General features: G+C 48.2%; 1 protein-coding gene across 1 annotated transcript; it reads right to left on the reverse strand.

The window, feature by feature from the left end:
- Window positions 1–3,291: 3,291 nt before the first annotated feature.
- Window positions 3,292–5,349, reverse strand: LOC109732235 (inositol polyphosphate multikinase IPK2). The gene is made up of 2 exons (XM_020291431.4): window positions 4,339–5,349; window positions 3,292–3,655 (listed from the first exon to the last, which is right to left on the reverse strand). The coding sequence occupies exon 1, from the start codon at window positions 5,241–5,243 to the stop codon at window positions 4,380–4,382; it is 864 nt and encodes a 287-aa protein (XP_020147020.1). The 5' UTR covers window positions 5,244–5,349; the 3' UTR covers window positions 3,292–3,655; window positions 4,339–4,379.
- Between the last annotated feature and the right edge of the window lie 14,301 nt (window positions 5,350–19,650).

The following is a 19,650-nucleotide window of genomic DNA, read 5'->3' on the forward strand; positions in this document are numbered from 1 at the left end:
ACTTTCAAGGGAGAGGGCTTCTCAACTTGCTCCATGGAAAACGGAGGAAGGCTAGTCGACTGACCAGGGGTCGGTTGGTCCTTACAATAAAACCAGGTCGACTGCCACCCTCTGACTGAATCAGGAAGAATCATAGCAGGGAAAGTGCTTTTACCCCTCATCTGGATCCCTAGACCTCCACACATCTGGATCATGTGCGTCCTCTCATCACTCGGATTAGCCTTTTTTACAGACTGAGAACGACAAGTGAAAATGTGTTTGAAGAGACCCAAGTGCAGTTGACAGCCCAGAAAGTTCTCACACATGGACACGCATGCAGCGAGGTATGTGATAGTGTTGGGAGAAAATTGATGAAGTTGGGCTCCAAAAAAGTTCAGAAAACCCCGAAAGAAAGGGTGGGGAGGCAAAGAGAAACCGCGGTCGACGTGAGTCGCAAGAAGGACACACTCACCCTCCTGCGGCCGCGGCGCGGTCTCGTCCTCCGGGGGCCGCCAGGAGCCGTGGGGAATCAATCCCCCCTCAGCCAGATCCTCCAGATCCTCCTGCTGGATCGTGGATCGAATCCAATCGCCCTGGATCCAGCTGGGCGGCAGGCCAGATCTCGACGATGACCCTCCCCGGCTCGTCTTCTTGCCCTTCGCCTTCTTCGCACGCTCCAGGGCCGTCGTCTTGTCCTTCGCCATCGCAGCGGGCGGCGCTCGGGTTGGGCGGGGGCGTCGAGGGTGGAGGCTGACGCAGTGGAGAAGCAGAGGAGGAAGAAAGAAAATGGGATGCACTGTGCTAAAAACGCCGGCCCAGACACCTTATATGAGCCTATTCCCCGAGTGACTGACTTATGGGCCCGGGCGATCCTGTCAAATCCCGCAACAGTTGCACGCTCGGTATGTGGCGAAAAAGGTGGCGTGAGAATCGAGGCGCCCCTGCCTAATCCGCCCCGCTTACTGCAGTCCTCTCCGCCCCGTGCGCTTCCCCAAATTTCGAATCCCGTGAGATCCGGGAACGGCAGTGCAGTCGATCATGCCAAAGATTTTATACCATATCAGCATTCGAAGCTTATCAGCAAAGTTCACTTGACAACCACGGAATGGATCAAGGCGACTGAAAATGAGGTCGAAGTTTCTGCATGGTTCACTAACCCAAGTAAAGTGCTTCCGAAGCACGAAATTTGAGTCGGAACCATCTTCAACTCCATCTCTACTCGGACCCTGAACTATTCGGGGGCTAATGATGATGTCATGTACCTAGGGTACGGTAATAGACCTGATCTAAACACCCTTCCCAAGGACACTACCCTACAGTCAAAGACATTCAAAGGACAGCAACATCTACCGACTGAAATCACCTCAAGATGCAATCCACTCGACCAGAGGTTCCACTCGGATAACCCAATTCCATTCGGCAAGGATATAATCATTCGACCATATCAGAAACCACTCGGAGCACAGATCTAAAGTCACTCTGGATGGCAACAGTCAGGCGTTCACTCCGTAGTCTTAATGAGCATTTATATGACTTTATTGCTGACGTTACCAGTAACGCCCCATCTTTATGTACATTGAACCCTCTGTAACGGGAGATGGCTGGGGTCCTGGCGCACCCTATATAAGCCACCCCCTCTTCGGGGACAAGGGTTCGCACCCCCTGTAACTTCGCGCATAATCCAATCGACCAGCCTCCGGGCACCGAGACGTAGGGCTGTTACTTCCTCTAAGAAGGGCCTGAACTCGTAAATCTTGCATGCACAACCTCATCGTAGCTAGGATCTTGCCTCTCCTAACCTACCCCCCATTCTACTGTCAGACTTAGAACCACGACAGCGGCGACTTCGCCCCGCTCAACGCGTTCTTCGGCCTGTAGTTGCGGCTTTTTTTTCAAGTTCCTATGTAAAAAACTATTTAAGTCGCCTAAGTAATGTCATGTTCGCCGAATTTTAGCCGAATCTTTGTCCCATTTGCCGAATTTTAGCCGAATACCTATTCAAAAAAAATTAAAGACGCCTTCTGGGGGGCGACCCTGGGCTTGCGGTTGGGAACCCGAAAGCCCCCAGGCCGATTTTAGCGCCGGTTCGCCCCCAGCCAACGATTTTACGAGCCGCCTAGGGGGCCAACGGCTGGAGATGCTCTTAGATTCAGAAAGGTTGTTGTGATGATTTTGTTGCCGTTGACCGCATTGAGATCATATTTTGGTACCATAGCTTTTAAAAGATTGGTCGGGCCGTGAACGGTAAATCTTGCGATAAGAGCTTTGTTTTAGAAACAATCAAGTATCACAACGTAGACTATATTTTAGAGACACCGGTGATGTTACAATCTCGTCAGCTCGTAGACATGATGATGTTTTAGAAAACACACGTGATGTTGCAATCTGGCAAGCTCGCAGTACCCACACCTTCGCAACATCGTTGATGTTTCGGAAACGCCAGCAACGTTGCAATCTGGCGAGCTCACCGACCCGCGCCTCCGTAACATCAGTGATGTTTTGGAAAAATGCAATACCCATATGGCCACGACGGCGGAGGCGATGGCCGATGATGGCAGGGTATGGCGCGGAGGAGGTCGGTGGTGGCCATGCCGAGCTTGTTTTAGAAACAATCAAGTATCGCAACGTAGACTATATTTCAGAGACACCGGTGATGTTACAATCTCGTCAGCTCGTAGACCTGATGATGTTTTAGAAAACACAAGCGACGTTGCAATCTGGCAAGCTCGCAGCACACGCACCTTCGCAACACCGTTGATGTTTCAGAAACGCGAGCAACGTTGCAATCCGGCGAGCTCACCGACTCGCGCCTCCGTAACATTAGTGATGTTTTGGAAAAATGCAATACCGATATGGCCACAACGGCGGAGGCGATGGGCGATGATGGCGTGGAGGAGGTCGGTGGAGGCCATGCCGAGCTTGAGTGCTCCGCGGCGGCGCCATCATGGTAGATGCGATAGACGACTGAGAAGAGGGGGGAAGGAGGGGCGGGCCAACGACCGAGGAGAGGAGGAGGAGAGAGGGGAGGGCCAACGACAAGGAGATGGATGATGAGAGCTTGTTGTTGCGCCGACGCGTTTGGTTGCGCGCGCCTCTCGGTTCCCGCTGCGGGGATCCTAGATCTTGCAACAAACAAGTTGTTGCAGTGGGAGAAGATTGCAACAATAGCCCAATTGCAAACCTTGGCTATGGAAACAGGATGCTCCCAAGACATCCAATTAAAGACAGATACAGATCTGATTAAAGACAAATACAGATCTGACAGTCAGAAGGTGATTGACGCGCGTAGAGAGATCGTGTGAAGCGGAAGCATTTTCCATAGTTTTTGTCTCCTTTTTCCTATCACAAATAAATTGATTGTGCTTCCTCCATGCCTCTGTTGTTTCTTTCTCCAAACGGAGAGAAAAACATCAGGCATCTGCATACAGTCATTGTATCGTTTTCAACATTCAATGTAAGCACACAATGGCCACAAAAGGCAAAAAAGCATAGGGGCTAAGCACAACCGAAAACAAACAAGATACAAGAGAGACTCATGTTTCTACAATTTTATTACTGAACCCCCATCCAAAATGGTTGAACATAGCCTAAGCGACCATCTCCCAAAGCCGTGAACTTCCGCACCTCTGCATGCTGAAGGGACCATGGAAGAATCCAACTAGTGACTATATATTACCTGCAAATATTTTGGAACTTCCGTCAGATTAAAAACAGAATCACTTCAGCAGTTTCATATTCGCATAATAAGGGCATACTACTATGTGGATTTGTGCTTTAAGGCTAGCAGGATGAAGAACCCAGCAACCAATATCCGAACATGTTCTTTGTAGTAGTGGGTGGTGGCAAAAATAACAGGGCAGTGTAGCAAAAGGGCAATTAACTTCTTGAGCTCTTTGGTTTCAGGATCCAAAATGGTTGAGCATACTGTTATTTACAGAGGGCGTACATCACAATTTATTGGGAGAAAAGGTATATTCATGTCCAAGCCAATTTCGCTTCCTTTCTATTCACCGCAAACTACCTCTAGCTTCTCTAGATGCAGTACCAAATTCTTTGGCTACAAAGTCTTCTAGGCATCCTTAATCCTAACTTTGTCCAAGTGACAATATTCTGTTATCCTCTTTCGAGGCTTGTGCAATCCCACCGATTTCGTGACCACCATGACAGCAGAATCAATTCTTGTTTTCTTTATTTTCTACAATTTCCTTCCATCGTCAGAGAAGACAATGTACTAAGGACCATGAGCAAATTTGTCACTCTACTTTACATCCCTCCTTTGATTATACTGGCTCGGTATCTAGTACCAATGGAAGATCTGACAAAGCGAAAAGAACAATAAACAACGGCCTCGGATTTTACCTTTTGTACTGTATCGCCTCCCAAAGTACTCCAGGATCTCCTCAAGACTGAGCCGGAGGCGCCTTGTCAGAAGAGACAATGTCGTCTATGAACTTGATGAGGGAGCAGAGGCCGCCCAGGAAGTTGTGGTCGATCACCCCCTCGCTCTCCACCACATGCGCGAAGTCCACCAGCTTCACCCTCGGCGCGCCGCCGGGCGCGGTCACCGCGTTGGCGTCGTAGCTCAGCAGGATCGACGCCGAGTAGAAGTGGAACAGCGTCTGCACCTCGAACCACGCCTTGAGCTCCCGCAGCTGCGCCAGGACCCCGCCCTCGCCCCCGTACACGGCCGCCGCGAGCGCGCAGTCCTCACCCCCGCCGTCGCCGCCGGCCGACGACACGTAGCGGCGGAGCATGCGGCGCACGCCGGGGATGTCCGTCCCCTTGAGCTCGGACCTGTCCGGGCGCCAGACGGCGCCGCTGGGGTCGGAGACCATGACCCCCGAGACGCGGAAGCCGAGGAGCACGCTGGTGCTCCCGCGGTCCTTGGCGAGGCACTTGGCGACGTAGGGCTCCGGCGCGCGCGGGGGCCAGGTGCAGGCGCCGATCTTGATGTCGGTGACGGAGGGCGCGGCGAGGCCCTTGAGGAGGTCGTCGAGGATGAGGTGCGGGTGGGACTCGCCGGGGGAGGCGGCGGTGGGGAGGAGGCGGGTGCCGTGGAAGCGCGGGAAGAAGGCGTCCCGGATGCGGGGCGGCACGTCGGGATGGGCGGAGAAGGCCGTGTAGAAGGCCAGCTCCTGCTCGCCGCGGTCGAGGGCCTGCAGCGGCTTGTAGAAGAGGCCGGCGCCGTCGACGAGCGGGCCGAGCTTGTCGGGCGCGGCGCGGTGGCCGGCGACCTGGTGCTCCGGGGCGCGGAGATCGGACATGATGGCGACGATGCGGGGCGGGGCGGGGCGGCGGGTGGGTGGGTTGGTTGGGGAGGCCGCCACGGGGGATATAGAGGGTGTCGCCGCTGGAAATCTTTTTCTCCAAGGGGCAAAGGGAGCCGGAAATCGCCGTGTTGTGCGATTTGTTTTGTCTGTTTTCCTCTGTCTCTACGCTGCGAGTTGACTTATTCCTTGCAGTGTTGCACGGCGGGTGCGGTGCCGACCTCCGCAATGAATCCTGGCGCATCGGCGGCAGTCGACATGCAGAACCAGATCCTGCATCGCCGTCGGCATGTGCAGCTCTCTTCGTCCTCCTGCCTCGCTGCAGATTCACGTTGGAAAGGAAGGTGGATCATGGTGCACGTGTACGTGTCGTTTGTATCACGATAGATCACTGTGTAATCATGTGCACGTAAATCTCGATCGTAATAATTGTGCAAAAGTCATCCTCATGGGACGGTTTGGACTCCATTAAAGCATGGCTAATAGCATGTCATGGCAGGGCAAGAGAAGACTGGAAGAAAGGGACCATGTCCATCATACAACTCATGGCATGGGAGATATGGCGCGAGAGAAATAGACGTATTTTTCAGCAAGAATACTTGGGCAAGGAGAGCTTCATAGAGAAAGCAAGAGAGGAGATACGGCTTTGGAACATGGCAGGAGCGGGCATTCCTTTTGACCCGGGCTGATTTTCTTCCTGTTAACCCCCGGTTTCTTCTTCTTTGCTTTTGCTTTCGTTTTGGGCCGAGCTTGGTCGCCATCTACTCGCCTTGTGTACGCTTGTAGTTTGATCTTTTTCTCACTAATCAATGAATTTGGTAGACGATGCTACCAACATTAAAAAAAATTGTGTAAAAGTCATCCCAAATGATAACGTCCACACGTGCGGCATGTTTGTACATTGCCCACATGCCTTAATCCACGTTGATTCTGTTTTACACGAATCTTAAAGAAATCTGTTAGAATCTAAGTGTCACGTGGGCATCATCGTGCGTGTGGGAGTTGGAGAGTTCATCTACACGCCCCGCAGCACGCGGTTGGCCAGCTGCGCTGTGTGGGCGAACTAGTTTCTGCCCACACAACCACCACCTAGTCCACACGCGTGTGGGTGAACTGCTTTTCGCCCACCCGATACTCGTACGTTGTTGGATGGCAACTGCAGTTGCGCGTACGTGGCAACTAGGAAAACACACATGACAACTATGATTCGTTTCTAGACGGCAACTGCAGTTGCGCGTACGTGGCAACTAGGAAAACACACATGGCAACTATGATTCGTTTCTAGACGGCAACTGCAGTTGCGTACGTGGCAACCAGATAAACACACATGACAACTTTGATTAACCATACATGATAACTATGGTTGGACCACACGTGACAACTAGGTAAACACACATGGCAACTATTGTTTGACCATACATGGCAAGTAGTTAATCACACACGGCAACTATGGTTTGATTACACGCGGCAACTACCATAAATTAGACATGGCAACTATAGTTAACCAATACAGAGAGAGTTTCCATGCTTTTACAGCTACATTTGCCATCCCGGATAACTACATCTGTCATCCCGAATGGCAACTAAATCGTCATCCCGCGGGTACCTAACGTAGCTGCGCCAGGACGTGCGGGCATATTTGCTTCGTGCCACACGCGTGGAGTGGGGATGAGTAGTACTTGTTGGGTATGTGGCATGAAGTAGCTGCACCCACACGTGTGGGCAATTCTAATGTTCGCCCACACACAGCCCGTGTGGGCTGCCTCCTGCTCACGCCACACATGATGTGTGGGCGGATGCCTAATATGCCACACGTGTGGGCGTTATCAGGACCCAAAGTCATTTGACACCCATCAAAATGCATGTTTTCTGGTGGATTTTTCATGAAGCATTTATAACTTCGACCGGATTATGGTGGCTTTTTGCAATTTACTCGCCAACCAGGATTGGACCAAGTCCCGGCCCTAGGCTTGCTATAGTGTCACTACAGTGCCAAACAGTGCACAACATGCTACAGTCAAGGAAGAATTTTTTTCCTGACGCCCTGGCCCAGGTCCCTCGGCCTAGGTTCTGTCTCCGCCACAGCATCTCATTGTAAATCTGACGTCAGATTTTTAGAATTTCGGTCTGAACACTCTACCTGTCGTTCATTATGGCACACGGATCTTGATGTGTTTTAAGCCATGTCCGATAACCAAGGCGTTTGCTAAGGATGCGTCTGGTAGGCTGCATAGAGCCCAACCAGGTCCGGGCAGGATGAAAATGGGCCGTTTGGTTGTGTGCAAGTAGGCCTGACACACATTAGCGCATCACCTGAAGCACCCTAGAGCCTGCCTCGCTCGAATCAGCTACTGCCAGCCAGCTAGGATGACTTGGGCGAAAAGCTAGTCCGGTGTAGGGCGTGGTGCAGGGGGATTCTGGCGGAGATGGTTGGAGAGGGAAATCGGCGGAGGCGGGATGGTGCAAAATATACCTGTTGGGTTCTATGCTAGGTGCATCAGCTGTAAAATACAAATTTCCTACACGCAGAACCAGGAACATGCTACGGGAATGGATCATAGATCGCAACCACTATACGCGCAGTGCTGTGCAACGGAAGTAGAGTTTGGGCAGCACGTCCAGAGTCGTCTCCTCCTTGTCCGATCTCCCTCGAACAGTCGGTCGTCGGATCCCACGTATAGATTTGCTGGAGCGACGCAAGTGCACCGTCTCTAATGGTATCCGCGCGTGCAGGAGGAATACCGTGCGGCGGATTGCTAGGTCCGATTACACATTCGGCGGCAAGTGGAGGTGGCTACTTGCAACACTATATATAGGCATCTGTTGAGGGCTCGACACTTGGGCCTCGCACGGATCCTAAAGCCAAAATTATGTTCGGCCTGGATCTAAGTCCAAATAGGATCACATTTGACTCGTGGAGTCGGATCCGGCCTCACATGTTCCTTCCCTTAAGCGCGCGACCCCTTAGGTTCAAGTCGGCTTGGTCGCTGATGGGATCACCTCTAACCTGCTCGGCTGGTAGCAGCCTCTAGCAAGGCGTGCCACCCACCAAGTAGACAACGAAGCCGATTGGCGAACCTATATAACATGTCATACTTATGTTCCCTTTGCCACACGATATATGTTATCGGGCTCAAGGCGAGTTTGTCATCCTTGTGCTAGTCTGACCCCTTTCTCGTTCCAGTGATGCCGACCACTAACCGAATTACCTCATAATCCTTGTCGCATGGCCATGCTTATCTTGGTCGGATCACACAAGGGGCCCAGAGTATATCTCTCCTGATCGGAGGAGCAAATCCCATCTTGCTCGACCATGTCTCGCAGCATGGGTCTAGGCAATCCCGAAACCTACATTTGTAAATACCCAGTTACGAAGTAGCGTTTGGTCAGCCCAAAGCAGGCCTGTCACCATCCCGAGTACATGCGCCAGCTCAGGTCTTAGGACATAGAACATATGTTTTACTAGAGACTCGCACATGGCTTATCGTTGCGTCTCATAGTCAGGTCTGTCCGACTCGGACCTTATCACGACTCGGATCTGACTATGTCGAATACAACCAGATCCTTCCGAGTCCATATTATCCGGCTAGCACCTAATGCTCTATGGCTAGTGAGACTCAGCCATCCACCATGTCATATGCTAGTCTAGTCGGCTGTGCGTCCACACAACCCTTTTGACTAGGGACCTTTTAGGACAGTCATCATACAATGCATAGTCCCACAAGCAAGTCATGCACTTGCCGATATACATCATTGATAATATTCAGGGACTATCTTTATTCATAAACGCATAGGAAATATCATCATATATGATTGCCTCTAGGGCATATCTCCAACAATCTCCCACCTGCACTAGAGTCAATCAAATGGTTATCGTATGGCCATAGCTCTAACGTGCCCCTCATGCTTTGGTTTTGGAAGCGACTTAGTCAATGGATCTGCAACATTTGCACCCGTGTGAATTTTGCATAGCTCTATATCACCACTCTTTACGATCTTTCATATCAGGTGATATTTTTTATCTATGTGTCTGGTCTTGCGGTGATTCCTCTGAAGGAAATATGCCCTAGAGGCAATAATAAAGTTGTTATTTATATTTCCTTATATCATGATAAATGTTTATTATTCATGCTAGAATTTTATTAACCGGAAACTTAGTACATGTGTGAATACACAGACAAACAGAGTGTCCCTAGTATGCCTCTACTTAACTAGCTCGTTAATGAAAGATGGTTAAGTTTCCTAGCCATAGACATGTGTTGTCATTTGGTGAACGGGATCACATCATTAGATAATGATGTGATGGACAAGACCCATCCATTAGCTTAGCACTATGATCGTTTAGTTTATTGCTAATGCTTTCTTCATGACTTATACATGTTCCTATGACTATGAGATTATGCAACTCCCGAATACCGGAGGAACACTTAGTGTGCTATCAAACGTCACAACGGAACTGGGTGTTTATGAAGATGCTCTACAGGTGTCTCCGATGGTGTTTGTTGAGTTGGCATAGATCGAGATTAGGATTTGTCACTCCGAGTATCGGAGAGGTATCTCTGGGCCCTCTCAGTAATGCACATCACTATAAGCCTTGCAAGCAATGTGACTAATGAGTTAGTTGCGGGATGATGCATTACGGAACGAGTAAAGAGACTTGCCGGTAACGAGATTGAACTAGGTATGGTGATACCGACGATCAAATCTCAAGCAAGTAACATACCGATGACAAAGGCAACAACATATGTTGTTATGCGGTTTGACCGATAAAGATCTTCGTAGAATATGTAGGAGCCAATATGAGCATCCAGGTTCCACTATTGGTTATTGACCGGAGATGTGTCTCGGTCATGTCTACATAGTTCTCGAACCCGTAGGGTCCGCACGCTTAACGTTCGATGACGATTTGTATTATGAGTTTATGTGATTTGATGACCGAAGGTTGTTCGGAGTCCCGGATGAGAACACGAACGTGACGAGGAGTCTCGAAATGGTCGAGACATAAAGATTCATATATTGGAAGGCTACATTCGGACACCGGAATGGTTCGGGTCGTTTCGGATAAGTTTCGGAGTGTCGGGGGTTACCGGACCCCCCCGGGAAGTTATTGGGCCTCATGGGCCTAGTAGTGGAAGAGAGGAAGCAGGCCAAGGAGTGGGGCGTGCCCCCCTAGCCCAAACCGAATTGGACTAGGGTTGGGGGGCGCCCCCCCTTTCCTTCTCTCCTCCTCCTCCTTCCCCCTTCTCCTTGTGGGAATAGGAAAGGGGGGGGAGTCCTACTCAAGTAGGACTCCCCCCTCTTGGGTGCGCCACCCTTGGCAGGCCTCCTCCTCCCTCCCTCCTTTATATACGTGGGGAGGGGGGCACCCTAGAACACATAAGTTGATCTTTTAGCCGTGTGCGGTGCCCCCCTCCACAGAAACACACCTCGGTCATATCATCATAGTGCTTAGGCGAAGCCCTGCGCCAGTAACTTCATCATCACCGTCGCCACACCGTCGTGCTGACGGAACTCTCCCTCGGCCTCAACTGGTTCAAGAGTACGAGGGACGTCATCGAGCTAAACGTGTGCCGAACACGGAGGTGCCATACGTTCGGTGCAAAGATTGCTCGGATCGTGAAGACGTACGACTACATCAACCGCGTTGACAAAACGCTTCCGCTTTCGGTCTACAAGGGTACATGGACACACTCTCCCCGTTCGTTGCTATGCTTCTCATAGATAGATCTTGCGTGATCGTAGGCAATTATTTTGAAATACTACGTTCCCCAACAGTGGCATCCGTGCTAGGTCTATGCGTAGATGTTATATGCACGAGTAGAACACAAAGAGTTGCGGGAGATAATAGTCATACTGCTTACCAGCATGTCATACGTTGATTTGGCGGTATTTTTGGATGAAGCGGCCCAAACCGACATTACTTGACCGCGTTCATGAGACTAGTTCTACCGCCGTGCTTCGCACATAGGTGGCTAGTGGGTGTCTGTTTCTCCAAATTTAGTTGAATCGAGTGTGACTACGCCCGGTCCTTGTTGAAGGTTAAAACAACACACTTGACGAAAAATCGTTCTGGTTTTGATGCGTAGGTAAGAACGGTTCTTGCTAGAAGCCCGTAGCAGCCGCGTAAAACTTGCAACAACAAAGTAGAGGACGTCTAACTTATTTTTGCAGGGCTTGCTGTGATCTGATATGGTCAAGACATGATGATATATAATTTTTTGTATGAGATGTTCATGTTTTGTAACAGTTATCGGCAACTGGCAGGAGCCATATGGTTGTCGCTTTATTGTATGAAATGCAATCGCCATGTAATTGCTTTACTTTATCACTAACCAGTAGCGATAGTCGTAGAAGCAATAGTTGGCGAGTCGACAATGATGCTTCGATGGAGATGAAGGTGTCAAGCCGGTGACGATGGTGATCATGACGGTGCTTTGGAGATGGAGATCAAAGGCATAAGATGATGATGGCCATATCATATCACTTATATTGATTGCATGTGATGTTTATCCTTTATGAATTGCTTAGTACGGCGGTAGCATTATAAGATGATCTCTCACTAAATTTCAAGATACAAGTGTTCTCCCTGAGTATGCACCGTTGCTACAGTTCGTCGTGCCGAGACACCGCGTGATGATCGGGTGTGATAAGCTCTACGTTCACATACAACAGGTGCAAGCCAGTTTTGCACGCGCAGAATACTCGGGTTAAACTTGACGAGCCTAGCATATGCAGATATGGCCTCGGAACACTGAGACCGAAAGGTCGAGCGTGAGTCATATATTAGATATGATCAACATAGTGGTGTTCACCATTGAAAGCTACTCCATCTCACGTGATGATCGGCCATGGTTTAGTTGATATGGATCACGTGATCACTTAGATGATTAGAGGGATGTCTATCTAAGTGGGAGTTCTTAAGTAGTATGATTAATTGAACTATAATTTATCATGAACTTAGTACCTGATAGTATTTTGCATTTCTATTTTGTTGTAGATCAATGGCCCGTGCTACTGTTCCTTTGAATTTTAATGCGTTCCTAGAGAAAGCTAAGTTGAAAGATGATGGTAGGAACTACACGGATTGGGTCCGTAACTTGAGGATTATCCTCATTGCTGCACAGAAGAATTACGTCCTGGAAGCACCGCTAGGTGCAAGACCCGCTGCAGGAGCAACGCCGGACGTTATGAACGCCTGGCAGAGCAAAGCTGATGACTACTCGATAGTTCAGTGTGCCATGCTTTACGGCTTAGAACCGGGACTTCAACGATGTTTTGAACGTCATGGAGCATATGAGATGTTTCAGGAGTTGAAGTTAATATTTCAAGCAAATGCCCGGATTGAGAGATATGAAGTCTCCAATAAGTTCTATAGCTGCAAAATGGAGGGGAATAGTTCTGTTAGTGAACACATACTCAAAATGTCTGGGTACTACAATCACTTGACTCCACTGGGAGTTAATCTTCCGGTTGATAGTGTCATTGACAGAGTTCTTCAATCACTGCCACCAAGCTAAAAAAGCTTCGTGATGAACTATAATATGGGAGGGATGGATAAGACAATTCCCGAGCTCTTCGCGATGCTAAAGGCTGCGGAGGTAGAAATCAAGAAGGAGCATCAAGTGTTGATGGTCAACAAGACAACTAGTTTCAAGAATAAGGGCAAAGGGAATAAGGGGAACTTCAAGAAGAACGACAAGCAAGTTACTGCCTAGTGAAGAAGCCCAAGTCTGGACCTAAGCCTGAGACTGAGTGCTTCTACTACAAAGGGACTGGTCACTGGAAGCGGAACTGCCCCAAGTATTTGGTGGATAAGAAGGATGGCAAAGTGAAAGGTATATTTGATATACATGTTATTGATGTGTACCTTACTAATGCTCGTAGTAGCGCCTGGGTATTTGAAACTGGTTCTGTTGCTCATATATTTTCAACTCGAAACAGGGGCTACGGATTAAGCGAAGATTGGCTAAGGATGAGGTGTCGATGCGCATGGGAAATGGTTCCAAAGTCGATGTGATCGCCGTCGGCAAGCTACCTCTACATATACCTTCGGGATTTGTTTTAGACCTGAATAATTGTTATTTGGTGCCAGCCTTAAGCATGAACATTATATCTGGATCTTGTTTGATGCGAGACGGTTATTCATTTAAATCAGAGAATAATGGTTGTTCTATTTACATGAGTAATATCTTTTATGGTCATGCACCCTTGATGAGTGGTCTATTTTTGTTGAATCTAGATAGCAGTGACACACACATTCATAGTATTGAAGCTAAAAGATATAAGTTTAATAATGATAGTGCACCTTATTTATGGCACTGCCGTTTAGGTCATATTGGTGTAAAGCGCATGAATAAACTCCATGCTGATGGGCTTTTGGAATCACTTGATTATGAATCACTTGATGCTTGCGAACCATGCCTCATGGGCAAGATGACTAAGACTCCGTTCTCCGGAACAATGGAGTGAGCAACAGACTTGTTGGAAATAATACATACTGATGTATGCGGTCTGATGAGTGTTGATGCTTGCGGCGAGTATCATTATTTTCTGACCTTCACAGATGATTTGAGCAGATATGGGTATATCTACTTGACGAAACATAAGTCTGAAACATTTGAAAAGTTCAAAGAATTTGAGAGTGAAGTGGAAAATCATCATAACAAGAAAACAAAGTTTCTACGATCTGATCATGGAGGTGAATATTTGAGTTACGAGTTTGGTCTTCATTTGAAACAATGCGGAATAATTCCACAACTCACGCCACCCAGAACACCACAGCGGAATGGTGTGTCCGAACGTCGTAACCGCACTTTATTAGATATGGTGCGATCTATGATGTCTCTTACTGATTTACCGTTACCGTTTTGGGGTTATGCTTTAGAGACGACTGCATTCACATTAAATAGGGCACCATCTAAATCCGTTGATATGACACCATATGAACCGTGGTTTGGCAAGAAACCCAAGTTGTCGTTTCTTAAAGTTTGGGGCTGCGATGCTTATGTGAAAAAGCTTCAACCTGATAAGCTCGAACCCAAATCGGAGAAATGTGTCTTCATAGGATACCCAAAGGAGACTGTTGGGTACAACTTCTATCACAGATCCAAAGGCAAGATATTCATTGCTAAAAATGGATCCTTTCTAGAGAAGGAGTTTCTCTCGAAAGAAGTGAGTGGGAGGAAAGTATAACTTGATGAGGTAAGTGTACCTGCTCCCTTATTGGAAAGTAGTTCATCACAGAAATCAGTTCCAGTGATTCCTACACTAATTAGTGAGGAAGCTAATGATGATGATCATGAAACTTCTGATCAAGTTACTACCGAACGTCGTAGGTCAACCAGAGTAAGATTCACACCAGAGTTGTCGTGGAATTGTCACGGCAGATGTCCTAGTGTGAGGACTTCATCATGAGGCCAACGCATCTATGTGGTAGCTTGAGAGGGGTTGAGGGGAATCGAGAGACGCAACACAAGACAAGGGTTTAGACAGCTTCGGGCCCCGGGAAACATCATCCGGTAACAACCCTACATGCTGTTTGTGGCTAGGTCTCATTATCATCACGAGGGAGTCGCCGTAAAACGGCTCTCCCAGTTATGCCCAACCCTTAAGATTATTTCTCCTTGCTTGTCCCTCTTTGGGAAGCCCTGCCCCTCCTTATATATGTTGAAGGGGCGGTTTACATGACTAGTCCTAGTTGGATTAGGATTACTCTATTACAAGTGGAGTCCTAGTCTTGCTTCCTTTGTAGGAGAATATTCCTTGTGCTTTCCTCATAAACCGGCGCACCATAACATGAGCCGGCCTTCCATAAACCGCCTTCTGGTCCACCGGGTCTTGTCGTTCCTCTGACCCGCTCGCCGGGTCACCTATGAGTCGCCAGGCTCGGGCGGGTCACATAGTGAGTCGTCCAGTCAGGGCAGGTTATTAGTGAGTCGCCAAGTCCGGCCGGGTTATACTTCCGGCTGGGTTACACCGCGGGGTATATCCCCGACATTAGCCCCCAGTTTAATTTGGATTTATCCATGTTAAACTGATCTACAACATAAACACAAGAACAAATTTGGCGGCTTGTGCTCCGGGTTAAATATTCTTATAAACCGGCACTTGATCATCCTTAAATCCTTGTCATTTCTTCCTTCTAAAGAATCTGAGTCAATAGACCAGCTTCATAATCAATTTGCTTGCAGAAGATATTTTGTAAATAAAGACTCCATTTGAATCGGCCTTCCATGCTCTGATTTGACAAAGATATTGGTCTTCAAATATTCAACTGATATTCAGTCGGTTTGAAAATATAGAACTTGCCGGTTTATCATTGCCAAAATTGCCGGGTTATAAAAACTGATGATCCCGGGTCATGACCGTTTATAGACGCCGGGTTATGATTGTTGCCAACGCCGGGTCACACAATTAATCTTCCTGATTTGCCCAAAACTGAGAATTTGAAGATGTTCCTCCTTTATATGCATATTACCTGTAGCCCCCAAGTCTTAAGAGGAGAACATAGTGATAGCTTAAGATTTGTTTCAATATAAATGTTGCAACCTTGAAGAAATCCAGATTGTTCATCTCAGTCACTGTCACAACTGAATATTCCACATATGTAGCCCCCAAGTGCCGGGTTGTCATGCTTGCAGCAACCTGGGACTTGTAATTGCCTGATGCTCAAAAAACTTCAACCAGTGTAGCCCCCAAGGGCCGGGTCATTATGCATTAATGAGCAGGGACTTTATAAATATGATCATGTAGATTTGAACAGCAACATGTAGCCCCCAAGGGCCGGCTCAGTAAGATAATATTGAGTTGGGACTTTATATATACTTCATTGAAAATAACATCATGTGATGTAATCCCCATCATGGGGCTTGAACCCACGTCCACAAGGTTAAGAGCTTTGTGCTTTACCAACTGAGCAATAAACCTTTCAATATAATGGATTAAAGCTTGTGTACCTTAAATTTTTTGACAGAAGCAACTGGTAGCCCCCAAGGGCCGGCTCATTACGATGTAATGAGTCGGGTCTTCAATAAGGTGATCAAAAAATGACTTTGCATTAGCCCCCAAGTGCCATGGTGCATGCTGGCATTGACATGGGACTTGCATATTTGATATAATCTCAATTTGAATAATGTAGCCCCCAAGTGCCGGGTCGTACGCCTGCAGCGACTCGGGACTATTCCTTCAATTGTAGAATAAATCATATGCATTGATAATATAATAGCCATTGTGTTAAAGCGACTTTGAAAACCTTAATCATAATACTGGTTATTGATAACCATTATAAAATCATATTTGAAGATTTGAACAATATAATCCAATGATTTATGAGCGCATGATTCCAATGGCGCAATCCAAATATATACTAGTGACTTATAGTCCCAAGCCAGGTCAGGTTAATAAACACCGGATAATTTATCATCATACTGGCGACTTATAGTCCAAAGCCAGGCCGGGTTAATAAACACCGGATAATTTATCATCATACTGGTGAATTATAGTCGAAAACCAGGCTAGGATAATAAATGCCGGTGATTTATAATCATACTGGCGACTTATAGCCAAAAGCCAGGCCGGGTTAATAAACGCCGGTGATTTATAATCATACTGGTGACTTGTAGTCGAAGCCAAACCGGGTCAACAAACATCGGATTATAAGTGATCATGCACTAACAACTTATAGTTGAAAGCCAAGCCGGGTCAATTGCCACCGGTCATCTTGTAATTTTGTTCTTGGCAACTCAAAAACCACACCGGGTCAGTAAACACCGGATTTAACATAAACCTCATCAAAATAAACTGCTAAAAGAAAGATATCAGAAGAAAACATGCAAAAAAGTTGAGGCTTTTCATGGGCTGCCAGGCCACTGAGTTAAACCATTTTACAAAGCCTTATAAGATGGACCTAACATTAACCAATCGTCATTTTAACTATGACAAGTTCAGGGTCTTTATAAGATTGACTTGTCAAACGTTCGACGGTTCGTACCAGGATTACCTAGGCGGAGTGGCTTACTTAAAAAGGCAGGATAACCCGGGGTTTTAGGTGAATACACCTGGCTTCCAAGGCTGGCTTTTATAGCCTATTACAAGGTTATAGACTCTTTGTTCTTGTAGAAGCAAAGAGCCCCCGAGCAATATTTTGAGCTGTGCTCAATGGGTGCCTATGTTTGAGTTGTGCTTTTGCAACACTCTCTTTGGCCCCTTTTAACTTTTCCGAGAGCTCGAACTTTGCGAGAGATATTTCTTCTTGAACCGGATGTTAAACCGGATATTGAGAGCTTCAAAGCTTTATGGGAGACATCTTTCCCTTGAACCGGATTTTAAACCGGAATCTTCATCTTCAGCCGGAAATTTTCTGACGACCTTTAAACTCGAACTTGCGAGAGATTAATTCTTTTTGAACCGGAAATTCTTAAACCGGATTTGAGAGCTTCAGAGCTTTGTGGGAGAACATATTTCCCTTGAACCGGATTTTAAACCGGCATTCTTCATTTTGAACCGGAAATTTTCTGACGGCCTTTAAATTTTCATCAATATGGTAGTATCCTCCGGGACCGGGTTATCTTTCCCTCCAACGTCCTGGGGTTCTTGAATTCACTGAAAACTGGCAACATTTGCTGAGTCATGTCATTGTAGCCCCCGAGTCTCAAGGCGACTCGAAGAGTTGGCTTGAGATTCCCCATATTTGACTGTGATATAAACCGACATAAGTTGTATATCATTGGTGTTGATAGCACGATGCGAATCCACAGAAGGTTGTGGCGGGTTATAAATGATCCCGTATGAGCCGTGTCAACAACTCGGCCAATGGTTCCTTCCAACTGGCGATTTGAAGTTAACCAAACTGTAGTGGCGGTGATTTGTGCGCCTGCCCATTGAGCCACCCAGTGCAGACGACGGTTGATAGTATATGATAATTTTCCTCCATTTTGTTGAAAGAAAACCGGGCTACCCAAGCTGTGACTTGCTCATACTCAATAAATAGCTCATGCAGACAGGTGCGGCCCGGTATGTTGATGTAGACCAGGCCGCGAGAGACGGACGGAAAAGACGACTGCGTCATCAGAGATAGCACAGACGCGGGGAAGTCACTCGCATTGTGTTGATATAAATTGGGTCGTAGGGGCGGCGACTTGCGTACGCCCGCGGAGCAGTTTGGCATGGATCAACATCAGTGCACGATGATGCAGGCACACGCTCAATATCCACGGTATAACAACCCCTTTGTCATGAATAATTACCCTGCGTAACAATATTGCAAGACCAAGTAATTGTTCTTTGATGAAAAAATATATGTTAATAAAATAGACTCAGATGGATATCACCTGATTTGCTCGGACGACCGATGATCAGTTTCAACGCAATAGAGGCGGGTCAAGCCAGCCACAACCTTGAAGATAGCAGGGAGCGAACGGTGGAGGCGGCTCGGCAGACAGTGGCGGCTGAGGCAAACAGCTCAACGTGTGTACATCATCTCCATGAGCTTTCACCTAATTGTGTTTAACCAACGCGACCTCATGAAAAGGGCGTCTAACCACCGCTCAGGTTTAAGCTCCATTTAAATGCTTCAATAAGAAAATCCCCATGCATGATGACTGTCAAGAACACCAATGGTACTTCATCCCCTAATCCATTTTCTCCATCAACTAAAGAAGCAGTCAATAACTTCCATTGCTTTATTCAGTTTTGCAGATACTGTATCATGGAAAAGGAGTGGCCTGGCTCGGGCGACTCAACACGCAGCCGTGTGGGCGCTCGCGGGTAGGGCCACAGTGGAGGCGGTAGGAGCAGCAGGGCGGCTCAGCACAGGCGCAGCAGCGGTTCGGGCGGCGCAGCCGGCAACTTGTCGAGGCACGGCAACGGACGATGAAGTCAGAGGCATACACCGAGCAGCTTGATGCAAAGCCCGGCGGCTTAGAGATGGAGCGGAGACGGCCGTGGCCGGCTTGAGGTGGTCCTGGCCAGTAGAGGCGGGCGACTCGTACAGAGCGGCGGCTCTCCGCGGCGGTGATGTCAATGCAATGCACTTTAGCGACGGCGATTTGTGGCCGTACGATGAAAATACGCCGGCGAGGCGGCAAGTTGAGGCAGGCGCTTTGGAAGCATCGAGCGGCTGAGGTGGAGGCGCATCGCGACGGCACGCGGGAGCTTGGTACGGCGTCTCTCGGCAGAGCAACAACATGAGGCCAAGCAGAGGTAGCCAGGGAGGAGCGACGGTGCGACCGCCGCGGACACAACGGCGGCGGTCGAGGCTGACCGCAGAGACAGTGGTGGAGCGCCGGCGAAGGGAGGTCGACCCAGACAGCCCGGAGGTGACTTGACACAGAGGCAAAAATCGGCGAGGTGCGGTCGGCTCGTGGTGGAGAGGAACCGGTGGTTGACTCCGAGTCCACGCCCGTTT

Source organism: Aegilops tauschii, chromosome 7 (genome assembly GCF_002575655.3).
Source record: "Aegilops tauschii subsp. strangulata cultivar AL8/78 chromosome 7, Aet v6.0, whole genome shotgun sequence".
NCBI lineage: Eukaryota > Viridiplantae > Streptophyta > Magnoliopsida > Poales > Poaceae > Aegilops > Aegilops tauschii.